This window comes from Tachypleus tridentatus, chromosome 9 (assembly GCF_004210375.1).
Source record: "Tachypleus tridentatus isolate NWPU-2018 chromosome 9, ASM421037v1, whole genome shotgun sequence".
Lineage (NCBI taxonomy): Eukaryota > Metazoa > Arthropoda > Merostomata > Xiphosura > Limulidae > Tachypleus > Tachypleus tridentatus.
The window spans coordinates 131,365,518-131,389,535 of record NC_134833.1 but is presented as its reverse complement, the minus strand read 5'-3'; the positions used below and the strand labels follow the sequence as shown (position 1 = coordinate 131,389,535).

The following is a 24,018-nucleotide window of genomic DNA, read 5'->3' as shown; positions in this document are numbered from 1 at the left end:
CACTTTAAAATATTGCAGAATATATATTTATAAATATACCTCACTGAATACTGCACTTACCTTCAACTTCTGTCTTCTTTTCTGGTTCTTTACTTGGAATTTTCAAGCTAAGAGATTCTTCTTCATCTTCAGTTACTCTAGGTTTCTTCTTCTTCCTCTTTGGCGTTTTAACTTCAAATGCTTCTTCAACCTCTTCTAGCAAAGGTTTCTCTTTTTCTAGTTTTACCTTCAACGTGAAAGACTCTTCGGTGTCCGAGGGAATATCTTTAGTTGTTGGTTTCTTCTTAGGAGCTTTAACAGCAAATTCAGTCGATTCTTCTGTGATTTCTTGTTTCTTTTCTTCCTTTTTCTTCAACACGACTTTAGCTTCCTCAGTAACTTCCTTTTTAATATCTTTCTTTCGTTTAATTTTCACTATTTCTTCAGTTTCTTCCTCTTTTGGTTTTTCTTCAATTTCTTCTGGGCCTTCAATTTCAATCACTTTTTTTACTGTTACTTCTGCTGCTTCTTCAGTGACTTTGTATTTTTCTTCTTCTTCTTCTGGTAATTTGATCACATCTTCAGCAGTTTCTTCTACAACTGGCTTCTCTGGCGTAGGCTTAGAAGGAAGAGTAACATCAAACTTTTCCTCAACTGGAACTGTGGGAGTTTCTTCTTCAGGAAGTTTGATTTCAGCAGTTTCTTCTACTACTTTTTCAGGTTTTGGTTTAGGTTTCTTTTTAGGTTTCTTAATTGCAAATTCAGCGGATTCCTCTGTTACCTCGTACTTCTTCTCTTCTTCTTTCTTTAGCACGACCTTAGCTTCTTCAGTAACTTCCTTTTTAATATCCTTCTTTCGTTTAATCTTCACAACTTCTTCGGTTTCTTCCTCTTTTGGTTTTTCTACAATTTCTTCAGGGCCTTCAATCTCAACCACTTTTTTTACTGTTACTTCTGCTTCTTCTTCAGTAACTTTGTATTCTTCTTCTTTCTCTTTTGGTAATTTGATCACATCTTCAGCAACTTCCTCTATAACAGGTTTCTCTGGCGTAGGCTTAGAAGGAAGAGTAACATCAAACTTTTCCTCAACTGGAACTGTGGGAGTTTCTTCTTCAGGAAGTTTGATTTCAGCAGTTTCTTCTACTACTTTTCAGGTTTTGGTTTAGGTTTCTTTTAGGTTTCTTAATTGCAAATTCAGCGGATTCCTCTGTTACCTCGTACTTCTTCTCTTCTTCTTTCTTTAGCACGACCTTAGCTTCTTCAGTAACTTCCTTTTTAATATCCTTCTTTCGTTTAATCTTCACAACTTCTTCGGTTTCTTCCTCTTTTGGTTTTTCTACAATTTCTTCAGGGCCTTCAATCTCAACCACTTTTTTTACTGTTACTTCTGCTTCTTCTTCAGTGACTTTGTATTCTTCTTCTTTCTCTTCTGGTAATTTGATGACATCTTCAGCAACTTCCTCTATAACAGGTTTCTCTGGAGTAGGCTTAGAAGGAAGAGTAACATCAAACTTTTCCTCAGCTGGAACTGTGGGAGTTTCTTCTTCAGGAAGTTTGATTTCAGCAGTTTCTTCTACTACTTTTTCAGGTTTTGGTTTAGGTTTCTTTTTAGGTTTCTTAATTGCAAATTCAGCGGATTCCTCTGTTACCTCGTACTTCTTCTCTTCTTCTTTCTTTAGCACGACCTTAGCTTCTTCAGTAACTTCCTTTTTAATATCCTTCTTTCGTTTAATCTTCACAACTTCTTCGGTTTCTTCCTCTTTTGGTTTTTCTACAATTTCTTCAGGGCCTTCAATCTCAACCACTTTTTTTACTGTTACTTCTGCTTCTTCTTCAGTAACTTTGTATTCTTCTTCTTTCTCTTTTGGTAATTTGATGACATCTTCAGCAACTTCCTCTATAACAGGTTTCTCTGGCGTAGGCTTAGAAGGAAGAGTAACATCAAACTTTTCCTCAACTGGAACTGTGGGAGTTTCTTCTTCAGGAAGTTTGATTTCAGCAGTTTCTTCTACTACTTTTTCAGGTTTTGGTTTAGGTTTCTTTTTAGGTTTCTTAATTGCAAATTCAGCGGATTCCTCTGTTACCTCGTACTTCTTCTCTTCTTCTTTCTTTAGCACGACCTTAGCTTCTTCAGTAACTTCCTTTTTAATATCCTTCTTTCGTTTAATCTTCACAATTTCTTCAGTTTCTTCCTCTTTTGGTTTTTCTACAATTTCTTCTGGGCCTTCAATCTCAACCACTTTTTTTACTGTTACTTCTGCTTCTTCTTCAGTAACTTTGTATTCTTCTTCTTTCTCTTCTGGTAATTTGATGACATCTTCAGCAACTTCCTCTATAACAGGTTTCTCTGGAGTGGGTTTAGTCGGAAGAGTAACATCAAACTTTTCCTCAGCTGGAACTGTGGGAGTTTCTTCTTCAGGAAGTTTGATTTCAGCAGTTTCTTCTACTACTTTTTCAGGTTTTGGTTTAGGTTTCTTTTTAGGTTTCTTAACTGCAAATTCAGCGGATTCCTCTGTTACCTCGTACTTCTTCTCTTCTTCTTTCTTTAGCACGACTTTAGCTTCCTCAGTAACTTCCTTTTTAATATCCTTCTTTCGTTTAATTTTCACTATTTCTTCAGTTTCTTCCTCTTTTGGTTTTTCTTCAATTTCTTCTGGGCCTTCAATCTCAACCACTTTTTTCACAGTTACTTCTGCTTCTTCTTCAGTGACTTTGTATTCTTCTTCTTTCTCTTCTGGTAATTTGATGACATCTTCAGCAACTTCCTCTATAACAGGTTTCTCTGGAGTGGGTTTAGTCGGAAGAGTAACATCAAACTTTTCCTCAGCTGGAACTGTGGGAGTTTCTTCTTCAGGAAGTTTGATTTCAGCAGTTTCTTCTACTACTTTTTCAGGTTTTGTTTAGGTTTCTTTTAGGTTTCTTAACTGCAAATTCAGCGGATTCCTCTGTTACCTCGTACTTCTTCTCTTCTTCTTTCTTTAGCACGACTTTAGCTTCCTCAGTAACTTCCTTTTTAATATCCTTCTTTCGTTTAATTTTCACTATTTCTTCAGTTTCTTCCTCTTTTGGTTTTTCTTCAATTTCTTCTGGGCCTTCAATCTTAACCACTTTTTTTACTGTTACTTCTGCTTCTTCTTCAGTGACTTTGTATTCTTCTTCTTTCTCTTCTGGTAATTTGATGACATCTTCAGCAACTTCCTCTATAACAGGTTTCTCTGGAGTGGGTTTAGTCGGAAGAGTAACATCAAACTTTTCCTCAGCTGGAACTGTGGGAGTTTCTTCTTCAGGAAGTTTGATTTCAGCAGTTTCTTCTACTACTCTTCCAGGTTTTGGTTTAGGTTTCTTTTTAGGTTTTTTAACTGCAAATTCAGCGGATTCCTCTGTTATCTGATACTCAGCTTCCTTAGGTTCGTCTTTGTGAATTTTTAATTCTTCTGATACTTCTTGTATATCCTTGACAGGCTTCTTTCTTAGTCTTACCACTTCTTCAATTTCTTCTTCTGGCTCTTCTTTCTTTACCTCTATAACTGTCTCTCTCACTTTTTCCTTTGTTTCTAAAGGCTTCATTTCTTCCAGAAGTATTGTTTCAGCTGCTTCTTCAGTGACAGGTGCAGTTGGTTTTGGTCTTTCTTGTAATGAAAGTTTAAATGTTTCTTGGGCCACAATGGTGTCTTCTATTTTTTCCTGTTTCTTTGATAATTCAACTTCAGCAGCTTCAATTATTTCTTCTTCAGGTTTCTTAACTTTTAACGGAACTTTGAATGATTCTTCTATCTCCGGCTTTTCCTCTTCTGGCTTTTTGGGTATCTTGATTTCTTCAGGCAATTCAATAGGCTTTTTCGGTTTCTTTTTCTTTTTTATCACTTTTGTCTCCGTGATTTCTTCTGGTTTTTCTACTGGTTTCTCTTCTGGAGCTTCAATATCTATGAATTTCTTAACTGTGACTTCAGCTTCTTCTTCAACATATTTTTCTTCTTTCTTCGGCAATTTGATATCTGTTATTTCTTCTGAAGTAGGCTTTTCTTTTAGAGTAACTTCAAATGTTTCTTCTACAGGAGATGTAACTAATGGCTCTTTTTTCTCCTCCGGAGCTTTGATTACAAAAGTTTCATCTACGGTTGTCTCTTCAGGTTTTGGTTTCTCCAAAGGAACTTCAAATAATTCTTCAGATGGTTCAATTTTCTCTTCTTTTTTCTTTCGAACTGCTATTGTAGTAACTTCAACAATTTCTTCAGGTTTTTCCTCTTTTCTTTGTGGTAAAACCAACTGGGCTACCTCTGGTTTCTCATCTTTTTCTTTTTCTGGGATTTTTAACTGGACAACGTCCTCAACTTTTTCATCCTTTTCTTCTTTTGGTTTTTCCGGTAATATGATCTTGGTAACTTCCTCTACTTCCTCAAGTTCTTTCTTTTTGGGCAGCTTTATTTGTGTTTCAACAACTTCTTCTGGTGCCTCTTCTTTAACTTTTGGAACTTTCTTCTTTTTTGGTTTCTTTTCTTCTTGTTTTTCTACTCTTTCAGGTTCTTTTTCTGCTTCTTTAGGTTTTGTAACTTCGTCCTCTACAAGCTGTTTGGGTTTCTCTTCTACTATTGTTAATTCAACAGGTTCTATTTTATCAGCTTTTTCCTCTGGTTTTTCCGGTAATATGATCTTGGTAACTTCCTCTACTTCCTCAAGTTCTTTCTTTTTGGGCAGCTTAATTTTTGTTTCAACAACTTCTTCTGGTGCCTCTTCTTTAACTTTTGAAACTTTCTTCTTTTTTGGTTTCTTTTCTTCTTGTTTTTCTACTCTTTCAGGTTCTTTTTCTGCTTCTTTAGGTTTTGTAACTTCGTCCTCTACAAGCTGTTTGGGTTTCTCTTCTACAATTGTTAATTCAACAGGTTCTATTTTATCAGCTTTTTCCTCTGGTTTTTCCGGTAATATGATCTTGGTAACTTCCTCTACTTCCTCAAGTTCTTTCTTTTTGGGCAGCTTCATTTTTGTTTCAACAACTTCTTCTGGTGCCTCTTCTTTAACTTTTGGAACTTTCTTCTTTTTTGGTTTCTTTTCTTCTTGTTTTTCTACACTTTCAGGTTCTTTTTCTGCTTCTTTAGGTTTTGTAACTTCGTCCTCTACAAGCTGTTTGGGTTTCTCTTCTACAATTGTAAATTCAACAGGTTCTATTTTATCAGCTTTTTCTTCTGGCTTTTCCGGTAATATGATTTTGGTAACTTCCTCTACTTCCTCAAGTTCTTTCTTTTTGGGCAGCTTCATTTTTGTTTCAACAACTTCTTCTGGTGCCTCTTCTTTAACTTTTGGAACTTTCTTCTTTTTTGGTTTCTTTTCTTCTTGTTTTTCTACTCTTTCAGGTTCTTTTTCTGTTTCTTTAGGTTTTGTAACTTCGTCCTCTACAAGCTGTTTGGGTTTCTCTTCTACAATTGTTAATTCAACAGGTTCTATTTTATCAGCTTTTTCCTCTGGTTTTTCCTGTAATATGATCTTGGTAACTTCCTCTACTTCCTCAAGTTCTTTCTTTTTGGGCAGCTTCATTTTTGTTTCAACAACTTCTTCTGGTACCTCTTCCTTAACTTTTGGAACTTTTTTCTTTTTTGGTTTCTTCTCTTCTTCTTTTTCTGCTTCTTTAGGTTTTGTAACATCGTCTTCTACTAACTGTTTAGGTTTTTCTTCTACAATTGTTAATTCAACAGGCTTTATTTCATCATCTTTTTCTGGTTTCTCAGGTTTCTTTAAGGTAATAGCTGTGTCTATCAGGATTATGAAAAATAAATGGTCTCATTTATTCGTACATAAAAATTAATTATTTTTATAAATAATAAAATAATGTACGTAAAGAAAAATATATCATGCAAACTGCATAAAAAAAGTTTTATCTTACCTTTCTTTATGCACAGACCACGCAAAATAAAATACCTTTTTATACCAAATACAAGGATCTAAAAGTTCTACATTAGAAAGAGCATGAGGATATAGGGAAAATTTTAGTAGTGATTGGTTTAATAGGAAAATTAGCAAAGCCATACCATTTACAAACAAACAAACAAAAAATCTTCCAGAAAAAAGCGTTGAGGTGTCAGTGATAGCTGATTGATGAACAGTAACTTGTAACAGATTACTGTTGTTAGATTTACCCACTGCAAAAAAAGGTAAAAGAAATAGTTAATAAACATCGATAAAAATCACACAGTTGTATAACGTTTTACCCATAAATAAAAATCTGTATAATAACTCTAACGGAGCAAAGTATACTAAAATTATGTCTAAAGAGTAAGCAATGTTCGAAGATTCACTTTGTTATGTTACATAATTTCAAATAGGCTGATTGAAACGGGTTTTTATGACTACTTTGATTATATTATTTTTTAATTTATGATTCAACTTTACTCTCACAATATATATTTTAGTTGGTTATATAAACAGTTATATAATTTGTAAAGTAACTCACCCTTGGTAACAGAAATTTCTTCTGGAGCTTTCTCTGGTAATTTTTCAGGAAAAGTTAAAGAAACCTCAGTTTTCTCCAAATCCTCTTTCACCTCTCTTGGTTTCTTTTTCGGCTTTATGGTTACTTTAAAATCTTGTTCAGCGTCTTCAACAGTTGTTATTTCTTCAATATCTTCAGGTTTATCTTTTGAAATTTCTTTTTCAGGAAATTTAAGAGTTATTTCTGCCTGCGAAGTGTCTTTCTCATCTTTTGGTTTTTCTGGCTTTGCCAGAACAATATCAAGTTTCTCAATTTCTTTAGGTTTTACTTCTTTTAACGTCTTTAAGATAAATTTTGTTTCTTCTTCCATGTGAATTTCTTCCGGAACTTTCTCTTTTTCTTTTTCATCCTCTGGCTTTTTCTTGGGCTTTAAAATTACTTTAATCTCTTCTTCTTTTTCAACTACTTCTTCTTCAGGCTTTTCTTTTGGAATTTCTTTATCAGGCACTTTAAATGTGACGTCTATTTGTGAGATATCTTCTACATCCTTTGGTTTTTCTGGTTTCTCGAAAACAACATCGATTTTTTGAGTTTCTTCGGGTTTCTTTTTTGGCTTAGGCTTTTCAAACGCTTTTACACTTATTTCTGTTTCTTCATCTTGTTGAATCTCTTGCGGAAGCAATTGTTGTTCTTTTTCTTCTTTTGGTTTTTTCTTAGGTTTCAGAATTAATTGAACCTCTTCTTCCTTTTCAACTGGCTTTTCTTCTACTTTTTCAGGCTTTTTTGAAACTTCTTCCTCGGGCATTTTGAAAGATACTTCTACTTGTGAAACGTCATCTTTTGGTTTTTCTGGTTTCTCCAAAACAATAGAAATTTGTTCAATATCTTCAAGCGTCTTATCTGGTTTCGATTTTTTAAGCGGCTTAACTGTTATTTCTGTCTCTTCTTGTAGCTGAACTTCTTCTGGAAGTTCTTTCTTTGGTTTCTCGTCCTTTGACTTTTTCTTCGGCTTCAAAGTCACTTTAACTTCTTCTTTTTCCAGTGGTTTTTCTTCATCTAGCTTGAGGGTTATTTCTTCCTCTGAAATGACTTCCTTATCCTTTTCTTTTTCTATCTTATCTAAAACCAAAATTACTTCCTCGGGTTTCTCTTCGGGTTTTTTGCGTTGCTTTATAGATATCTTTGTCTCTTCTTCAGGCTGTACTTTTTCTACAAATTCTATAGGTTCTTCTTTTTTTAATTTCTTTTTTGGTTTTAAACTGACTTTAATTTCTGCATGTTCTTCCTCCTTTACTGGTTCCTCTGTGATTTCTTTAACCTCTAGAGTAGTGGGGATTTCTTCCTGTGGCTTCTTTGGTACCTCTTCATATTCTTCTATTATTGGTGTTTTCGGAACTTCCTCAGGGATCATTTCTTCATCAGTAATTTCCTGGATAATAGGACGAGAAAATTCCTCTTCAGGAAAGTCACCAGTACTGAAAACTTCGTGGACTTCAGTGTATTGTATGACTTTGGAACCATCTCTGACTTCTGTGTGAGACCTAACAGTCTTTTGTTTAATAATCATACTTGTTGATGCCTCAGTAACCTTCTGACTTACCTCAGTGTCTAAAAGGCTTACACCTTCGTCTTCTGGTCTTTGTTCTTCCAGTAAAACTTCTATTGGTTTTTCAGTAAATGAACTTGGAAACTCCTCACTAATGATCACATGAGCAAAATTTTCTGGCCAACTTTCTACAGTAAATTCCTTAGCTACATTGTCTTCTTGAATTTCTGATATTACAACCGAATATTCTTCATCCCAAGCAAAGCCCACGTGTTCTTCAATAGGTTTAGTAACTTCCTCTAATTTCTTGACTTTGAAATCAGCACTTACTTCTGAAACAGTAATGGGTTCTTTTTCTGTGATTGTCATACCTGCTTTGGTAACTTCTGGCATTTTAAACTGCAATTCTTCAGTCTTAACTTCAGGTTCAACAGCTATTATTTCTAACGATGTTTGCTTAGGTAAAATTTTATGTGCTTTGCTTTCAAGTGGTCTTTTGCTTGTGAAATCTTCTACCTTATTTTCTGAAGTTACCTCCTCTATGGAAATGGGTTCTTCAACCGTTAATACAGTAGTTGCTTTACCTTCCTTTGGTTTCACAGTCTCTGGTAGTTTTGCTGACTCAAATTCGCTTGTAATCTCTAATACCTGAACAGGTTCTGTAGCTAAAACATTTAATGAAGCTTTAGATTCTGTAACTTTTTTCTCATAAACAAATTCACCCTCTTTAATTTCCGACTTCGTTTCAAAGATTATAACATGTTCTTCTGTTGGTATAGTATAAGGAGCATGTTGCTCGTCAGGTAATCGTCCAGGACCAAAATCTCCTTCCTTTATATCTGTTTCTACTTCTGAAATAACAATATGTGTTTCAGTGGGCACTGAAAATCCAGCTGTTACCTCCATTGGTAGACGTCCTGATACGAATTCACCTTCTTTAACATCAGTTTCCACCTCAGATATAACTACGTGATCTTCTGTTGGTATACTGAACCCAGCAGATCTCTCTTTAGGTTTTTCTGTTTCAAGTTGTCTTTCCTGTTGCTGCACATCTATTTCAGACACAATAACATGTTCTTCCGTTGGAAGTGTAAATGGAGCTTGCATAACACCTGGCAATTTGTCTGGTGCAAACTCCCCTTCCTTGTATTCATAATCCACTTGTGATATAGTTACATGCTCTTCAGTATCGAAAGAAAACCTAGCTGTTTTTTCTCCAGGAAGAGCCCCTGGTAAAAATATGTCTTCTTTGATATTTGCTTCAACTTCTGATATTAAAACATGATCTTTCCCTGGAATAAGATACTTTGCTGTTACTCCAGAAGGCTTAGTTTCTGGAGCAAATTCTCCTTCTTTTAATTCACCAGAAATTTCTGAAACTACGAGATGCTCTTCAACAGGGACACTGAATGGAGCAGTAACTGTCTGAGGTAAAGTTCTTGGAGCAAATTCCCCTTCTTTGGTATCTGTTTCTACCTGTTCAATAATAATGTGTTGTTCTGACGAAAGTGAGAAGTCAGCAGTAACTTGTAAGGGTTTTCTTTCAGTTTTGAAATCTTCTGCCTTCAGATCTGATTGAACTTGTGAAACAACTACATGGTCTTTGGTAGGAACTGAAAAGTCTGCTGTTTTTTCATCTGGCAATTTTCCTGGTGCAAAGATGCCCTCCTTTGTATCAATTTCAATTTCTGATACAAGAACATGCTCTTCAGTAGAAACTGAAAAATCTACTTTTCTCTCATTTGGTAATTCTCCTGCTACAAAAGTACCTTCCTTTGTATCAACTTCAACTTGTGATACAAGTACGTGTTCTGCAGTTGGCACAGTGAACAACGCTGTTTTTTCATCTGGTAAGAGTCTAGATGTAAATGTTCCTTCTTTTGTATCTATTTCAACTTCTGATACAAGAACATGTTCCTCAGTGGGAACTGTAAAACCAGCTGTTATTTCTTCTGGTAGTTTTTCTGGAATGAATTCACCTTCTTTTATTCCTGCTTCTACAGAAGACAAAACAATATGCTCTTCAACAGGTACACTGAAAGCAATTGATCGTTCTTTCGGCTTTTGTTCAGTATCAAAAAACGTTTCTTTCACCTCTGTTTGTGTTTCTGAAACAACAACATGTTCTTCCACGAGAACATCAAACCCAGCTCTCACCTGAAAAGGTAGAGTTTTGACACTTAGTTTCTCCTCTTTACTTTGAGACTCAACTGCTGAAACAACAAGATGTTTCTCTGTTGGGATTGTAAACTCAGCACACAACTCTGGAAGTTTTTTATCAGGAACAAACTCTCCTTCTTTCTGTTGGCTGAGTGTTTCAGACACAATAACATGTTGTTCAGTTGGTATAGTAAATCCAATATTTATCTCTCCTGGTGATTTACCTGAAGCAAATTCTTCTTCTCTGGTTTCACTTTCTACTTGAGATATAGTAACATGGCTAACAGTAGGCACACTATAACCTGCAGTTTCTTCCAGAGGTTTAACCTGAGGTTTCATATCCTTTTCCTTAAAGGTTGTTTCAATTTCTGAAATAACAAGGTGCTCTTCTGTGGGAACAGTAAAGTCAGCACTAAAAGTCAAGGGCTCTTTCCCAGCAATAAATATGTCTTCTTTATTTCCTGTTTCTGTTTCGTAGATTGTTAAGTGCTCTTCCACTGGAACGTTAAAATCAGCTCTCACTTCCATAGGTAGTTTCTTTGGACGAAACTCCCCTTCTTTTGTTTCAGTTTCAGTTTGAGAAACTACTACATGCTGTTCTACAGGGAAAGTAAATCCTATTTGAATTCCAGTAGGATGTCTTCCAGGAACAAATTCCCCTTCCTTGGCTTCTGGTTCTGTTTGCGAAATAACAATATGTTCAGCAACTGGTACAGAATAACCAGGAGAAACCTTCTGGGGCATCGTTTCAGGAATTAACTCACCTTCTTTTGTTTCTGCCTTTGTTTCATACACAATCACGTGTTCTTCGACTGGTACACTAACACCAGCAGTTACTTCCGGTGGTAACCTACCTGGTATATATATCCCTTCTTTACTTTCAGTTTCAGTCTGACTAATAACAACATGCTCTTCTACAGGTACACTGTACGAGGCACTGGCCTTTGATGGCAATTTCTGAGGAACAAACTCCTCTTCCTTAGACTCAGTTTCTGTTTGTAGCACAAGAAGATGCTCTTCAACAGGCACAGATATTCCTGCATTAGCCTCTGTAGGAAGTTTTCCTGGATGAAATTCTCCTTCCTTTGTTTCTGTTTCAGTTTGTGAAACGACAACATATTCTTCCAGTGGAACAGATATGTCAGCTGTCAGTTCAGTTGGACGTTTCTTCTGGACGAATTCGCCTTCTTTCATCTCAGTATCTATTTGAGACACGATTACATGTTCTTCAACAGGAACAGTAAATTTAGCATTCACTCCTGGCAGTAGTTTGCCAGGTACAAACTCTCCTTCTTTAGTTTCTACTTCTGTCTGAGATATCAAAATATGCTCTTCAACAGGCATTGTAAATGACGGTTTAACCTCTGAAGGCATTTTTTCTGTAATTAATTCATCTTCTTTTGTAATGGATTTTATTTCAGAAACAATAACATGTTGTTCCGAGGGTACTGACATATCTGCAGTAATTTCTGGGGGAAGTTTGCCTGGGATAAATTTACCCTCCTTTGTTTCAGATTCAGTCAACGAAATTACAAGGTGCTCTTCCACAGGTACTGACACATTTGGTACATATTCTGGTGGAGCTTTTTCTGGAATAAATTCGCCCTCTTTAGTTACTGCTTCTGTTTGAGAAATGACAACATAATCCTGTGCCGGTACACTATAGCCAGCAGTAACTTGTGGTGGAAGTCTAGAAGGCACAAAATCTCCTTCTCTAGTCTCAGTTTCAGTATGTGATACAACTACATGTTCTTCAACAGGTACTGTATATCCAGCGGTAGCGTGTGGAGGAAATCTTTCTGGTTTATACTCACTTTCTTTTGTCTCAGTTTTTGTTTCAGATATAACAATATGTTCTTCAAGAGGAACTGAATATGAGGCAGTTACTGTTTGGGGTAGTTTTCCGGGAACAAAAACGTCTTCTTTCGTTTCGGTTTCTGTTTCAGAAACAACCACACTCTCGGCAACTGGAACAGAAAAGTTTGGAGATACTTCAGGAGGAAGTTTCTGAGGAAGAAGTTCGTCCTCCCTGACTTCAGATTCAGTTGCTAAGACAATCAAGTGTTCTTCAAGAGGCATGCTAAAACCAGCAGTGACTTCTGGTGGAAGTTTTCCAGGAACAAAAACACCTTCTTTGCTTTCAGTTTCAGTTTCAGAGATAACAATATGTTCGTCAAACGAAACTCCAACATCTGCAGTAACTTGAGGAGGTATTTTTATAGGCTGAAGATCTCCCTCTTTTGTTTCAGTCTTGGTCTCTGACACTACTACATGTTCTTCTACTGGCACTGTAAGACCAGCAGTAACTTGAGGTGGAAGCCTACCAGGAACAAATTCTCCTTCCTTAGTTTCTGTTTCTGTTTGACTAATCACAACATGTTCTGCCAAAGGCACAGAATAATCAACAGATACTTCTTTTGGAAATTTCTCTGGGAAAAATTCACTCTCTTTCAATGCTGTTTCTGCTTGTAAGACTACAACATGTTCTTCAACTGGAACAGTATATCCTGCTCGAGCTTCTGGTGGTAATCTCCCTGCTACATACTCACCTTCCTTTGTTTCTGTCTCAGTTTGGTGAACAACAATGTGTTCTTCAAAAGGCACAGTGAATCCTGCAGTAACTTCGTGTGCACGTTTTTCTGGAATAAATTCTCCCTCCTTTGTTTCTGTCTCTGTCTGTGATACAACAACATGTTGTTCTGTAGGCACTGAATAAGCAGCTGTAATTTCAAGAGGTAATTTACCAGGTACAAAATCTCCCTCTTTTATTTCAGCTTCAGTATGAGTGATAAGCACATGTTCTTCAGTAGGTACTGAAAACCTAGCAACCACATCACTGGGTAATTTTTCTGGGACAAATTCTTCTTCTTTGGTTTCAGTATCAGTTTGGGAAATAACAACATGTTCTTCTACAGGTACACTATAATCAACAGCCACTGTAGGTGGTAACTTACCAGGTTTAAATTCTCCCTCTTTTGTTTCTGTTTCTGTTTGGAAGATAAGAATATGCTCTTCACACGGGATAGTTAGTCCTGCAGTTACTTCTTGAGGCAATTTCTTAGAAATGAATTCTTCCTCTTTACTTTCTGTTTCAGTATGTGACACAACAACATGTTCCTCAACAGGAACAGAAAATTCAGCACTTACTGCTGCAGGTAATCTACCTGGCACAAATGAGTCCTCTTTGCTCCCTGTTTCTGTTTCAGACACAAGAACATGATGTTCAACAGGTATTGTGTAATCTAAAGACATTTGAACAGGTTTCTTTTCTGGCATAAGTTTGTCTTCTTTTGTTTCTGTTTCAGTGTGAGCTACTATTACATGTTCATTTACAGGTATTGAGTATCCAGCAGTGAATGAAAGTGGTAGTTTTTCTGGTACAAATTCTCCTTCTTTGGTCTTTAATTCAGTTACTGACACAACAACATGTTCCTCAGTTGGTATACTCATTTCAGCACTAACAAGCCTTGGCGTTTTTTCTGTGATTAATTCTGTTTCCTTTAAATCAGTTTCTGTCTGTGAAACCACAACATGTTCTTCTGTTGGAACACTAAATGAGGCTGTCACTTCAAGAGGCAATCGACCAGGAATAAATTCTCCTTCTTTACTTTCTGTTTCTACCTTAGAAACAATAACATGTTCTTCTGTTGGAACAGAATAATGGGCTGTACGTTCAGCTGGTAATTTTTGAGGTCCAATGTATTCTTCTTTGACGCTGCTCTCGGTATGAAAAACCAAAAGATGTTCTTCTAATGGGATTGTAACACCAGCTTTCATCTCAATAGGTAGCTTTCCTGGAGTGAAAGTTTGCTCTTTAGTTATGGTATCAATTTGTGACACTAGTACATGTTCCTCTGTGGGCACAGAAATACCAGCTGTGACCTCAACAGGTTTTTTATCAACAGGAAGTTCACTTTCTCGTTGTTCTGTTTGAATTTCTGACACAACAACATAGTCTTCACTAGGTACAGATGTATCTGCAGTAAAAAGGTTTGGAAGTTTACCAGGAACAAATTCTCCCTCTTTAGCCTCTGTATAGGGTTCAGATATAAGAACATGTTCCACTGATGACAAAGAAATGCCTGCAGTCATTTCTGGTGGCATTTTATACGGTGAGAGTTCGCCTTCTTTCAAAGAAGCTTCCTCGTGAGATACTATTAAAGATGTTTCTAAGGGTACAGAAATATTGGCTTCCACTAAGATTGGTGCTCGTTCGGGTTTAAATTCTCCCTCTTTCAACTGGAATGGAGTTTCTGACACAAAAAGATGTTTTTCAGTAGGTAAAGTGTAATCAATTACTTCAGAGTGAGGTAGCTTACCAGAAACAAGCTTTCCTTCTTTATGATCGGTAGTTACTTCTGAAACCAACACATGTTCCTCTGTAGGAATGCTAAACCCTACTGTTATCCCTTCTGGTCTCTTTTCTTCCTTGAATTCACCTTCTTTTACTTCTGTTTCTGTCTGTCCCACTACAATATGCTCCTCTACAGGTAGGTTTACTCCAGCTGTCCTTTGTTTAGGTAATACTGTAGCAGTGAAATCTTCTTCTTTAGTTTCAAGCTTAACTTCTGACACAATAATATGTTCTGTTGTTCCTAATGAAGGAGTAACTGAAGCTAACTTTGGTTTCTTATCTGGCGCTAATTCACCCTCTTCTTGAGATACCTCTACTGATGATATGATCACATGTTCAAGAGAAGGGACATTAAATTTAGGTGTTAACCCTTTTGGAACCTTTTCAGATTCAAATATTTCTTCCATTTCATTTAATCCAGTTTCAGCAACAACAACATGTTCTTCTGTAGGTACTGAAAACCCTGCTACTACTCCTTCAGGTAGTTTAGAAGCTTTACACTGATCTTCTTTCATTCCATATTCCACGGCTGATACTGTTAGATGTTCTTCTACAGGTAATGACAGACCTGCTGTCCTCTCCTTTGGTTTATCATATGGTTTGAGATCGAGCTCTCTGTCAGAAGACTCTATCTCTGCAATGAAAACATGTTCTTTTGTTGGCACAGAAAATAAGGGTTGAATTTCAGGTGGTAGTTTTTCTGGAAGAAACTCACTTTCTTGTACATCCGATATTACTTCTGATACCAAAATATGTTCATCTGTGGGTATTGAAACTCCTACAGTAGCACCTTTAGGTAGTTTACGCGAGACGAAAATACTCTCTTTATCTTCTACTGATACTTCTGATATGACAACGTGGTCTTCCGTTGGGACAGATACATTAGCACTTCCTTTCTTTGGTTTTATTTCAGCTGGTAACTCTTCTTCTTTTTGTTCAATTTGTGTTGACAAAATTATAACGTGCTCATCCACAGGGACAGTAAAATCAGCTTTTTTCTCATTTGGAAGTATTGGTGCAACGAATTCACCTTCAGTTATAGCTGCATCAATCTCAGATATGAGAATGTGTTCTTGTGTTGGCATTGTGAATGGCGCTGTTATACTTTGTGGCTTTGTCGTTGGTATATATACACCTTCTTTTTGTGGAGCAGTAACTTGTGATATAATGACATGCTCTTCAGCATCGATTCCAACTAATGCTGAACTTTCTTTCGGTAACTGCTCAGGAGTGAATATTCCTTCTCTAACTTCTGTTTCTGTGAGATAAACATTCAATGCCTCTTGCTGTGAAATATCAGTCGAAACAAAGTGTTCTTTTGGTGTCTCCTTAGGAATCAATGACTCTTCAGAAGAGCCTGATGTTACTTGTGAAACCAAAAGACTTTCTCGGAAAGTAAAATCTACAAAGGCTGTCTTACTTGCTGGCGTTACATCTGGTTTGAGCTCTTCATGATGAGCAGCTGGAGTGACTTCAGAAATTTCAAGGTATTTTTCAAGAGGTAAAATCGTTTTTGCTGTCTTTCCATGTGGTTTATCATCTGGCTGCATAATACTTTCACTTTCAGGGATATGAATTTCTGTTACTTCAAATGTTTCTTGAACAGAAACCGACATACTGGCTTCATCTGTTATTGGTGCCTTACCTATTGCTAACTCTGAAGATTTGTCTATGCTTGTAACTTCCGATACTGTGAGAGCTTCCTCAGGCGATAGTGTCATATCTGCTTGATGCCATTTTGGTAAGATATCTGATTTCAAATTCTCTTCCTTAGTTGCAACTTCTACTTCTGCAACCCATACAGCTTGCTCTTGAGGTAATATTTTGCTTGCCTCTTGTAACTTTGGAGTGTCTATAGAAAGCTCAGTTTCTCTGTAACTCAGTTCTGTTTCTGCTACTACAACAGACTGCTGTAGTACAACTTCAGTTTCTGCTCTGTGTTCATCAGGTTTGACATCAGGTTTCATATTTGCTGGGATACCACCAGTCGATAGCTCTTCAACCATTATCGATTGACTTTCTGGTATAATTACCTTGGCTTGCTTTTCTACTGGTTTGGCCTTTGTGAGAAGATCTTCTTCTTTCATTGCCACAGCCGTTTCTGAAACAGATACTGATTGATTAGTAAACAATTGAAAATTAACTTGTTGTTCTAACTTACTCACATCTGTTGGAGATATCTGTTCAGGAACAGCCTCTGCTGTAACTTCTCCTACACAAAGTGCTTCTGCTGCTGAAAAAAGAGACATTGCCAGCCTACTATCTGGCCTATGGAAATGTTCTAAGTCGCATTCTTTTTCAGAATGCACAATTTCTGATACAACTAAGCCTTCCTCTCTAGGAAATTTTGCTTGTGCTGTGTGTTGTATAGGAGTTATTTGTGGGATTATTTCTCCTTCTTTATGTTCTGCTACTGGCTGAGTAATAGAGGTAGCTTGATGTGTAAGAAGTTCAACATTAACCATGTGCTCCAAATCTACCTTCTCATCTTTTAAAGTACCTTCTTTAGAGGAAATAGTTACTTCTTCTACCTCTAAAGCCTGTTGTGCAGATGGTAACATTGTTCGAGCTTTTTTACATATTGGTTTAATATCTGGCTTCAGCTCCATCTCAGAGTCATCTGTCTGTACTTGAGAAATAACCACAGTTTGCTCTTCTTGAAGTGATATATCAGTGTTGTGTACTTCTGGCAGAGTTTCAGGGACAAATTTGCCCTCCTGGTGGGCAGGATTAATCTCTAAAACTGCTGCATGCTGGTATTCACCAATAATAGAAGCAGCTTTTCCAAAAACAAGTTTTTCTTCAGACAGCTCTTTAAAAGACGACTCAGCTACCACAATTTCTGAAACTGCAGCTTCGGAGGAAAGAAGTGATTGTTTGGCAGTTCTACTAAGAGGAATAATCTCTGGAAGAAAGTTTTCCTCTTTTTGTTCTGGCTGAATTACATAGATTTCTACTGGCTGTTCTGTTGAAATGACTGTTGATAGATGTTTTGGAGTTGGTATTTGCTCGGGTTTTAATTCTTCTTCTTGAGTACTTGAGGATATTTCACAAACAACGACAGGTTGCCTTTCTGGCATCTTCACTTCAGCTTCTACACCCAAAGGAATTGGAACCTCATCGAATGAAAAAGTCTGGTCTCCTGCAACAATCTCACACACTATAATAGAATCTTCTTCTCTCAACGTAGGTTGTATTTTCTTTAGTTCTGGTTTAATTTTAGGATGAAACTCAGTCTCTTTAAATGTCTTTGTGATTTCTGTTACTTCAAGAACATCTTGTGGTACAATATATTTTTGTGCTGTTTTAGAGTCAGGGTAAACTGTTGGTGTCAACATGTCTTCTTTGTCATGTATATGCAATTCTGAAATGCTAACTGTCTGTGTCGGCACAAATGATATACCTACGTCTTTTTCGTCTGGTTTTGTTTTTTTAACAAATATGTCTAACTCTTCAGCTGTAGTGATTTCAGAAACTGTTGCAATTTCTCCAAGTGATGAAACAGAAGGTACAGCAGTGTGGATGTCATGTTTTGTAGGTTTAAATGTCTCAGGTTGCATTTCTGTTTCTGTTTCACTAATTACAACTGTTTGCATTTCAGTAACAGTTTGTTCAGCAGTGTGAGGTGTTTTCAAGCTTTCTACAAATAAATCATCTTCAGTGTTCCCTAGAGTAATTTCAGAAATGGCCAATGGCTGTTGTAAAACCAGGGAGAAACCTGGATGTTCACTTTTAGGTTGCTCAGAAGGCTTCATGTCAGCTGTTTGATAGTGTAGTGCAGATTCTTCAACTAAAAATGCTTCAGTTTCTTTGAAATATGTGTTAGCAGTATGCATTTCAGGCATAGTACTTGGACAAAGTATTTTCTCGAGCTCTTGCGTCTCCGTATGTATCACCTCTACAGCATCATATTCTGGAACAGAGTGTTTTGCTTTTTTCATTACCGGAGATACAAACTCTGGTAATTTACTTTCTAGTTCTCCTGAATCCATCTGATTTATGGAAACAGATTTATGTTCTTCAAAACCTAAAGATGCTTTCACTTGAACACTTTCGTCTTGTTTTACACCTTCCTTTGCTTTTCCAGATAACATTACTTCCTGTATTGTAAGTGATTCTCCCGGTAAAAATGATTCCAATGCAGTTTGTTGGAATGGCTTTACCTCTTGTGTAAAGTGATGTCCAGTTTCTCCTGCTTCAATTTCAGAAATTTCTATAGCTTTCTCTGTAGAAAGTGTGGTTTTAGCAGTAATACTTGTTGGCTTGCTAACTTTGAGCGATTTTTCTTTTGAAGCTGTTTCAGTTTGTATGATTTCAAGTGCTTCATCTACTGGAACAGAGAAGGAGGCTTGATAAGTAACTGGTAGTTTTTCGGGCTTTACTTCACTTTCTTTGATAGCTAACTCCATTTCTATAATGTCCAAAGCTTCTTTAGTCATATAAGATGCTTCTGCATGTCTGACTTTTGGAATCTTCTCTGTTGAAAGATATGCTTCTCTCATTTCACTTTCAGTGGCAGATATAATCATAGCTTGTTCTGATTCTATACTTGTTTCTGCAACTGTAATTTCGGGCATTTTATGTTCTTTAAGAATATCTTCTTTTTGGTTTGTATCATATTCTGTAACTTCCATAGCCTCTTGACTAGAGATATTTAAGATGGCATTTCGCCCACGAGGGAGACTAGTTAGTGTTAACGTGTCTTCCTTCAACGAGGATTGTACTTCTGAAACCTCTACAGCTCCTTCTACTTTGAAAACAGTATTCTGTGGCAGTACAATTCCTTCCGGTGTTTGTTTTGGCAGAAATGTACCTTCTTTCAAACTTGTATTTGTTTCATTGACTTCAAATGCTTGCTCTTCTATCAAAGATGTGTCTGCTAATTTAGATTTTGGTACTGTTTCAGTACTTAATTTCTCTTCTTGATCACGTAAGGTGGTTTCACAAATTTCCAAAGCTTCTTGAGTTGACAGACCAACAACTGCTTTATTTTTACTTGGCTTTTTGTCAGGACCTAAAGTTGTTTCAGTAACTGCAGTGTTAACCTCTTCAACTCTAATAGCTTCTTTAGTTGGATATGCAACTACTGCAGATTTAGCATCTGGTCGTATATCAGGTGCAAGCTTAGTTTCACCTCCAAAAACATTAGTTAAATAAACATTCAAAGCATCTTCTTCTGGAAAAATTTTCTTGGCTGAGTGTAAAACTAGTTTTTCATCATAAAAAGTACCTTCTTTTATGTTTAAAACAGCTTTTTCTACTGAAATTGCCATCTGCGGAGACACAGCAATTGTTGCCCTTTTTTCATAAGGTGTTTCTGGAAGATCTAGATTAGAAACTTGTGTTTCACTTCTAGCTTCACTAACGAGAACAGCAGCTTGTCCAGTTTCGTAATCAATATTTGCAGAAATTAAAGGTACTTTATCTGCAACGAAATTATCTTCTTTGACAGAGGCTTCGTTCATTTCTATCTGCAAAGCTTCTCCTTTCACAAAGTCTGCTTCTAGCTTAATACCTTCTGGCGCTTTTCTCTGTTTCATGACATTTTCTTTAGAACCAGTTTCTGTTTCTTCTATAAGTAATGCTTCAACTGAGATAAAATCAGATTTCGCTGACACAGGTTCTTGTTTCTCAGTTGTTAATATACCTTCTTTTATTGAGGTCTCTGTTTCTGTTATAGTTTTTGCAAGCTGAGGTGAATAGCTTGTTACAGCAGAGCGACTCTGTGGTATTTCTGGAATCTCAAGATCCATCTCCTTTATTTTACTTGAATGCTCTTCAACCATAATAGCTTCTTCAATATATAAACTAGAACTGGCTGTCTTTTCATCGGGTAATGGTATAGGAACAAATTTTTCTTCTTTATCTACGGAATAAATATCTGTAATAGCAAGTGCTTCCTCTTTTAAGAAATCAGGCCTTACAATTATTGCATTAGGCTTCTCTTTAGGTAATAAATTGTCTTCATTTTCTGCTACCTCAACTTCTTCAATCTGCACAGCTTCTTCAGGTGTCACATGAGCTTTAGGTTTTAATCCTTTTGGTGTGATAAAGGGTTTCAACTCACCCTCTCCTATTGCTGCTGTCATTTCTCCGATTGAGAAAACTTCTTGAGAAACAAGCTCAAAATTGGCAGTATCTTTTTGTGGAATTTCCATAAATATATCTTCTTCTTTTCCCATCAGTTGAGAAACAGTAACTTCAACGGATTCCTTTTCACTAATTGTTTTCTGCGCATGTCGTGCATGTGGAAGAGCAATGGAATGGAAAACGTCTTCTTTATCTTCAGTTGTTACTTGAGATATCACAACACTTTCTCCAGTAGTGACTTTTGGCACAGCAGATTTGGGTTTAGGTTTTGTTTCTACCAATTCTATTTCAGTCACAATACTTCCAGTTTCCAAAACTGACAATGCTAAGTTGATGGGTTGAACTTGAAGAGCTTGAGCATCTTTAGGCTTATCTGGTACTTTCATATCATTTTCTTTTATTTCGCTACCTGTTTCTTCAATTATAATGGCTTCTTCTATAGGAAAACCTGGTCTTGCTTTTCTTCCTAAAGGCAAAGGCTGAGACAGAAAATTATCCTCTTTGTAATTGTCTAGTACCTCCACAATACTAACAGCTTCTTTTCTTATGAAATCAGCATTGGCTTCTAACTTATTTGTAGTCTCTGTTGGTTTAAAGACACCTTCTGTATCACCTGTGCTTATTTCTTCTATTACTAGAGCATCTTTAAGAGTAAGTTCAGTTTTTGGTGTTTCACCTGATGGTGTTAGGAAAGGTTTCAAACCTTCTTCTCTGCTAGCAATGGTAATTTCACTCACATCTAGATGATCCTGAGTTGTAAATTCAATACCCGCTTCTTGTTTACTCGGCCATCGTTCAAGAATGTCCTTTGTTTCTCCAAGAATTAGTGATTCGTGTACATTAATAGATGTTTCTTCATTCACTGTTTCTATGGCTGTTCTCGAACATGGAAGAGGCTTAGTATCTAAGCTGATTTCCTTTAATTCTGGTAATACTTCTATAATTATCTTGCTTTCACCTGCCTGAATATTAGGTGTTGCTGAATGCAGACTTGGTTTGGTTTCCTTAATATCTTCTTCTTTTAAGTTTGTCTCAGTCTCTAAAATAGAAATGGCTAAATTGGCTGGATGAACAAAAGATGCTTGAGTTTCTTTTGGTTTCTCTGGGAGTTTCAACTCATTTTCTTTAAATTCACTCCTACTTTCTTCAATGGTAATTGCTTCTTCAGTTAAACAAATAGAGTTAGCTTTTCTGCCTGAGGGAAGAGCTTGTGGAATAAACTCTTCCTCGACCTGACCACCTTCTATTTCAGTGACAGTAACAGCTGATTCAGAAGTAAAATCGGTGTTTGCTGTCACACAAGTTGGTAATTTTAACGGTTTTAGTTCTTTCTCTGTGTCTGCAGGCTTAACTTCATATACTTCTATTGCTTCTTCAGATGTCAACTCTGGAGTAGATTTTATTCCTTCTGGCTTAACAAATGGTTTCAACTTTTCTTCCCCAACATTAAAATCAGTCTCATAAATAGAAAGTGAGTCTTGTGTGATCATGCCTATTCTAGCAAATACCTCATCTTTCTCTTGCACAACAATCTCTTTTGTTTCTCCAAGGGTCTTTGTTTCAAAGACTTCAACAGGTGTTTCCTCTTGACATATTGGTCTTGCTTTTCTGCCTAGTGGAAGAACTTTTTCAACAAAGGTTTCCTCTTTGTCTTCGGGGGTCACTTCTGACACCACCAAACTACCCTCCTTTTCAAATTCTCTTGTAGCATAGACCTCTATTAGTTTTTCATGTAAAAGACTTCCTTCTCGAATGTTAGATTCAGTCTCTAGCACTGAAACAGCTATATTTGAAGGATAGACAGCAGCAGCTTGAACTTCCTCTGGTTTAGCAGCTTCCACAATTTCTTTTTCTGTAAGCTCACTATGAGGTTCCTCGATGATAAGCGCATCTTCCGTTGAAAGCACCGTCTGCGCATTTTTCTCTGTAGCTCCAATGAAAGATGGAAGCTCTATTTCTGTATGACCTTCTAAAATCTCTGTTACAGTAATGGCCTCTTCTTTGGAAAATTCTGATGTGGCTTTAAAGGAGCTTGGAACAGGAAAGGCACGAAAGTCTTTTTCACTATCTTCAGCCTTTACAACTTCAATAATTATAGCCTCTTCAGGAGTAATCTTCTCATGAGGTTTAATACCACGTGGTTTAGAAAACGGTTTAATCTCACCTTCTAATAACGCTGCTTTTATTTCACCTACGATCACATGTTTCATTGTTGTTATTTCTGCAACTGCTGTCTCTGTTTGTGGTTTTTCTTCAATAAACTGCTTTGTTTTACCAAAAGTAGCTAATTCGAGTATTTGAACAGGAATTTCTTCGTTGTAAACTTTTTCCGCTGTTTTAGGAGTTGGCATCAAAGTTGATTCAAAAGAACCCTCTTTCATTTCCGGTGCTACTTCAAATATTTCTAAACTTTCAGTAGATTCTACAGTAGGCTTTGCTTTCTTTGTTCTCAATTCGGATATTTTCAGCTCCTCTTCTTTGTATTTTTCTTCAGTTTCTCCAATTGTCATAGCTTCTTGGGGAACTACTTCTACCTTTGCTATTTTTTCTATGCGTTCTTGCGGTTTTAATTCCTGGGGTGTACTTTCTGAACTAATTTCTGTTACCTGCAACGTTTCTTGTGTTGTCAGAATTGGAGTAAGTTTTTGTCCTTCCGGCTTAGACTCTGATATAAGTTCTGATTCTTTGGAGCTTAGCTGAACTTCTCCCACTGAAACTGATTCTTGAGGAGTAAATGAAACATTGACATCTTTTGACATCGGTTTTGTTGGTTGAATGTCAGCTGTTATTGCAGAAACGTCAGCCTGTTCTACAGTCAAAGATTCTGTTGGCAGTAAAATTTGTTTTGCCTTTCGTGACGGTTCCGAAGTACTGACGAGCTTTTCTTCAAGTACACCTGTCTTAACTTCACTTACACTTACACTGTCTTGTGTAGAAAGAGTTAACTTAGCATGGCGGCTTTCCGGTTGCACATACTTCTTCAAAGCATCTTCTTTTAAATCTGAATATATTTCAGATATAACCATTGCTTCTTGAGTAAGATAGGCAGGGGTGGCCTCTTTAGTATCTATTTTAGCTACTGTATAAAGTTTTTCACTCTCTTCGGGCTTTATGATTTCGACATTCAAAGATTTCCGGGGAACCATAGACATGTTAGCCTTGCTTTTCTGAGGGTGGCTTTCAGGTATGATTTCTGGAGCGAGTTCTTCGATAAACATTGGCATTTTGCGTTCACCAACTTTCTTTTCCTCACGGGTAATTTCCAGTGATATTTCCTCTTTATGTTTTGGCACAATATCTTTACGTGTTTTCTTTTTCGCTCTTGTCGTTATATCTATCTCTTCTTCAGTTACACGTTTTTCTATGACTATTTGTTCCTTGTCTTCTTCTTCCGGTTTTGGTTTTATTTGTAACGTTTCCTTTGATAATTTATCACTTTCAATCGTTTCTTCCTCTTTCGGTTTAGAA

The 24,018-nt window shown here is 36.7% G+C and overlaps 1 protein-coding gene across 1 annotated transcript in view; it reads right to left on the bottom strand.

Moving 5' to 3' along the window:
• LOC143227488 (uncharacterized) overlaps positions 1-24,018 on the bottom strand; it is a 457,070-nt gene that overhangs the window by 38,924 nt on the left and 394,128 nt on the right. The window contains 4 exon segments of the mRNA XM_076458930.1: positions 61-1,132; positions 1,134-2,876; positions 2,878-5,723; positions 6,422-24,018. Coding sequence (XP_076315045.1) covers positions 61-1,132; positions 1,134-2,876; positions 2,878-5,723; positions 6,422-24,018 — 23,258 coding nt within the window.